General features: G+C 34.6%; 1 protein-coding gene across 1 annotated transcript in view; it reads left to right on the top strand.

The window, feature by feature from the left end:
• Positions 3221-4693, top strand: part of LOC107629903 (uncharacterized GPI-anchored protein At4g28100) — a 2895-nt gene continuing 1422 nt past the window's right edge. The window contains exon 1 of the mRNA XM_016332847.2: positions 3221-4312. Coding sequence (XP_016188333.1) covers positions 3656-4312 — 657 coding nt within the window. The 5' untranslated portion in view covers positions 3221-3655. The remainder of the gene's footprint in view (positions 4313-4693) is intronic.

Raw genomic sequence — 4693 nt, 5'->3', positions numbered from 1 at the left:
ACAATAGGCAATAACAAATAAATAAGAAAGAAAATTAAAGTTTAATTAAAATAATAATAAAAAGGATTGAAAAGGACAGCAGAAGGTGCCAAATTCCGGAACAGACTTTTTCTTTAGTTTATGGAGTTGCTTCGTCCTGCTCTTACCATGCGCTTCTCCATCAAAACGAATCTCACTTCCCTTCACTCCCTAAGAATTAAGATCAGATCCTCCTCTTCTTCTACCACATGAAAATCAACAAATTAAATTCAATCAAATAAAGGCGCAATTTGACCAACAATATATCATATTACATTTGAAACAAACACTAATTATTATTTAATACAGTACCAGTTAGCTTTTTAGTGTAATTATTACAATTAACTTATGTTAAATGTACTCCTGATCAGATAGAAGAGACACAATTTTTTATTATCAGTTGAAGAAAATTCTTTGAAGTACAGTATTCACTTAAAAAACGAAAAGTGAACTTTTAGTGTGAATTTAACTATAATTTTATAAACATAAAGAATTATTTTAATCATTATTAATACTTGGATTAAATCTAATTTTATCTTTACTATTTAAAATATTTTATTTTTATCCAAAATATCTTATTTTATTTTAAACGTTAAGAATAAAAAAAATCATTTTAAACATTTGAGACAAAAATCTCTTAAAATGTTATCAAAATATTAGAGATTAATATGATATTTTACTTATTTTATAATTATTGTAGCACTCTCTTTAATTATCATCTATGGTTTTCAAATTGTACATTTGTAATTACAGCTATAAATTAAAAGTATCTTAATTTTAGATAAATTAAATTAATTTGTACAAAATCACCTATTTTAATGTTAAAATTATTTTTAAAATAATTCTTTTATTAAAAAATAATAATTTTAGACAGTTTTGCCCTTATATGTAACCTCTCTATTTTCTTTGTTCTTTCTTTTTTGTTCACTGTTGGCATCAGTCTTTTTTTAGACACATACTTTTTTTGTATCTATTAGGTAGCGTTTGTTTTAAGGTATTCAGACAAAAATTGGAAATTAAGACTCAATATCATATTTATTGGTTCAAAGACTGAAACTAAAATTTTAGTCTCCATCCCCAAAATTTTAGTATTTTAATACCTCCACAAAGTAGAGATACATGAGATTGAATTTTTGGAGATGGAAATTAAAATTTAAATAATATTTTTTGACCAAAATATCCTCGTTCTAATTAAATAATTTTAAGTTTATCCTTTGTACAAATCAAATTAGGACTACTTCTTCTCAGCTTCTCATTCGTTTATCTTCTCATCGTCTAGGACCACTACTGCGTCATTGACGTCGTAGCTCCAACAAGCGAATCTGAGCTTGAGTAGGTCCTTAAAAATTAGCATACTGCATACAAAGTTATCAATCCAATTATAGTTAGAGATTATATAATTATCTAGACAAAAAATACACCCCCAAATTCGGTGATATGTGACAAACAAAAGAGAAAAGCAGAGACGAAGAGAAAGAGAAGAGAGCAGACACACAACTCCAAAGTGAAGAGCAGACCTGATAAGGAATGGCAACGACAGTGGCAAGGTAGATGCAGAGGCGGCGAAGAGCACCAAACAGACGACCCTGCGGAGTACCTGGCGGCGCGATTGAGAAGCTTTGGAGACGCTATGGTGCGCTAGAGTCAACGAGAGAGTCTTCTACGCGGCGGTGTTGGCGGAGGGGTTAACGGACGGTTTGTGTCCTCACTACTCAGTTCTTCGAGCACAGGAGAGAAATGGGATGAAGTTTGGTGAAATTTGACATAAGTTGAGAAAGAAATGTATTATTTAAATAATTTATAATATTTCAATCTTTATTTTTATTTTAAATCAAACAAGATACCCTATCTCTCAATGTCTCTTTCAAAAGCTACTTTATAGTGAGTTCTTTTCTATTTCTCTTTCTGAGAGTTCTCTCCATTAGAAGATGCCAGTCTGACTCTGTACTTGGTAACAATCCCTTCTGTGCACACTTCCTTCCGGGTTGACACAAAAGCAACAGAAATTGAAACGGCTCCTCGAACCAGATTCTATTAGATCTTATCCCGTAATTCGCTAATCTCCCTTGGTTGCGAACTTTTTTAGTAGGGCGGGTCGCTTTGGGGATCCCATTCCTCACGTCCACGGTCCATTAGATGGTCGGTGCAAGGCCAGAAATTTGAACACATTTGCCTAGCATAAGAAAAATAGAAGGTGTTCTTCTTTGAGGCAACTAACACACTAATTCTCTAGTTTCTTTAAACACATTGCTATACGCTACTCACTAAACACCTTAATTAATTCTCCCTATGCTTTCATAAGATGCATGTTTTTCTTCTCTCTAATTTTCTTTCTTCTCTTCTAATAATGCATGGATATCGACATGGACACGAGACATGACACGATACTAGACACGCTGACACATAAATTTTAAAATTTTATAAGACACTTTTTTTAATATTTTATTTTAATTATATAAAGTATTTAATTTTTTTTGTTTTTAATAAATAATATATACTATTTCTAAATTTATTTCAAGAATACATATTAAGAATAAGATTGGACACGCTGACATGTGATGATATTTATGTGTGTCCGAAAAAAAATTTATTTTTTTTATTAAGACACAATTAAATACAATAGATATATGTGTCAAGTAAATATCGATAAATGTCATATCTAAAATGTGTGCGACACTTAGATACGACAATTCAAAAAAATATTCGTACTTGGTAGCTTTTCTCTTTTTTGCTCATTCTAAAACCTCCTAATTAATTTCACTGTGTTGTATAATGCACGTTTCTTACCTATATAATTCAATTGATTCCAATGTTTTCTTTCCAAGTTCTTCGTTTCTTCTTAACTTTGAATATCGTATTCTGAAATTAGTGGCAGTTCTCTCTTTATTTTATATATACCTATGATTTTCATGATTGTTATTATTATTTGGCTGTACGATCTTTAATTAGACACTCAAAGCTCTTGTTTGAAAAGAATGACGACAAAGCTTGAGGTTAGGGATAATAGTGAGGCGAGATATAATTATTTTTGTTTTGTTGGGAGTAAATTTGTCTTTTTATTAATAAAAATATAATTTTAAAAATAATTTAAAGTGAAGAACGATTTCGAATAAATGATGACGTTAAGAAAGATTTTGGTTTTCATCCAAAATTATAAAGGCCAAATTTGTATTTCTACTGCATTATTTATACATGTGTGCGCACATAGAGGCACATTTGAGTGACAGAGCAAAGAGAGACTGAGACAGTGTGGGACTTGGGAGAGAGGGAAAACACAAAGCAAAGCAAATCAAAGCAAACTTTTACCCCATGCCATCCTCTCAATCTCTCACCACAGCTTCGGTTCTCTTAGCCATCATTTGATTCTTTTCTTATGCTTTTTCTTGTGTTGTTGTTTCCCGCAATGCCCCAATCAAATCATATCATGGGTCTACAATTCTGAAATCAAAACACACACGAATCGTAGGTCTACTACTATCTCCCTTCACCTTTTTGAATATCTCTTGAATCTCTCTCTATCCATAATCCCAATACTTTTCTTTTTCTTTTTTTAAGAAAAGACGCATAATTTCCACGCTTTTCTTTCTCCCCCACTCCTTTTCCTCACTGCTTTTCAAGTTTCAACCCAAAAGAGAAAATGCAATCATTCACATCCATTTTCTTCTTCACTTCATTACTCCCTCTACTTCTTCTCCCCATCTCACATGCCGGTATTCTCTCGGAACCGGTTAGCGACCCCAACCAGCCGGTCGAACCCAGCGAAAACCCTTCTTCCTCCAACACCGTCCCCGCCTTCCCGGTTCAAACCCAAACCCTCCCATGCCGCCTCGACCTCTCCAACGAACTCTTCGGGGGCGTCAACGCCGCCTGCGGCAAAAACCTCGACCGCAGCCGCTGCTGCCCCGTTCTGGCCGCCTGGCTCTTCGCCGCACACGCCCGGTCCGCCCTCCAACTCCCTCCTCCTGCTCCCGCACCCTCTCCCTCCTCCTCGTCCAGCTCCTCGGGCGAGCTTCCGATGATGCCGGACGATTCACAGAAGTGTGTTAACTCACTCCAGGACTCGCTGGTGAGCCGCAACATAAGGATCCCTCAGCCGAATGCGAGTTGCGACGCCATTCTGTGCTTCTGTGGAATCAGGCTTCATCAGATAAGCTCGCTGAGTTGCCCCGCTGCGTTTAACGTTTCGGTTACTCATCGAAACGCAACGCCGACTGTTGCCGTTCGTGACTTGGAGAAGAATTGTCGTAACGCTTCTTACGCTGGTTGCACCAAGTGCCTTGGTGCCCTACAAAAGGTCCACGCCCTAATCATCTTCATATTCATCACCATCACTATAAATATTAATACTAATAATTGTACTACTCTTGCTAGCTAGTACTATTATTATTATTATTATTGAGTTTTAGCTATTTCAATCATTCATTTTTGCTTTATATAATTGGACTTTTTAGTAAATTCATCTGCTTTTTTTAGTATAAACTTATTATGTCCAAAGAAATAATAACTATTGTTCGCACTAATTTTATTTTATTTATAAAAAAAAAACTCCAGAAGCATTATTGTACTTCTTGTGAGTTAGGTTGGGTATATATATATATCTAGAGTCTAAATGTATGTGTCTTGAAGATGTTTAAAATAAAATAATTAGTAGTTGAGTTTAGCATATTTAGTTGCT

The sequence above is a fragment of the Arachis ipaensis genome, chromosome B03 (assembly GCF_000816755.2).
Source record: "Arachis ipaensis cultivar K30076 chromosome B03, Araip1.1, whole genome shotgun sequence".
Classification (NCBI taxonomy): domain Eukaryota; kingdom Viridiplantae; phylum Streptophyta; class Magnoliopsida; order Fabales; family Fabaceae; genus Arachis; species Arachis ipaensis.
The sequence above is the reverse complement of the archived record's forward strand: the minus strand, read 5'-3'. Positions and strand labels throughout refer to the sequence as shown.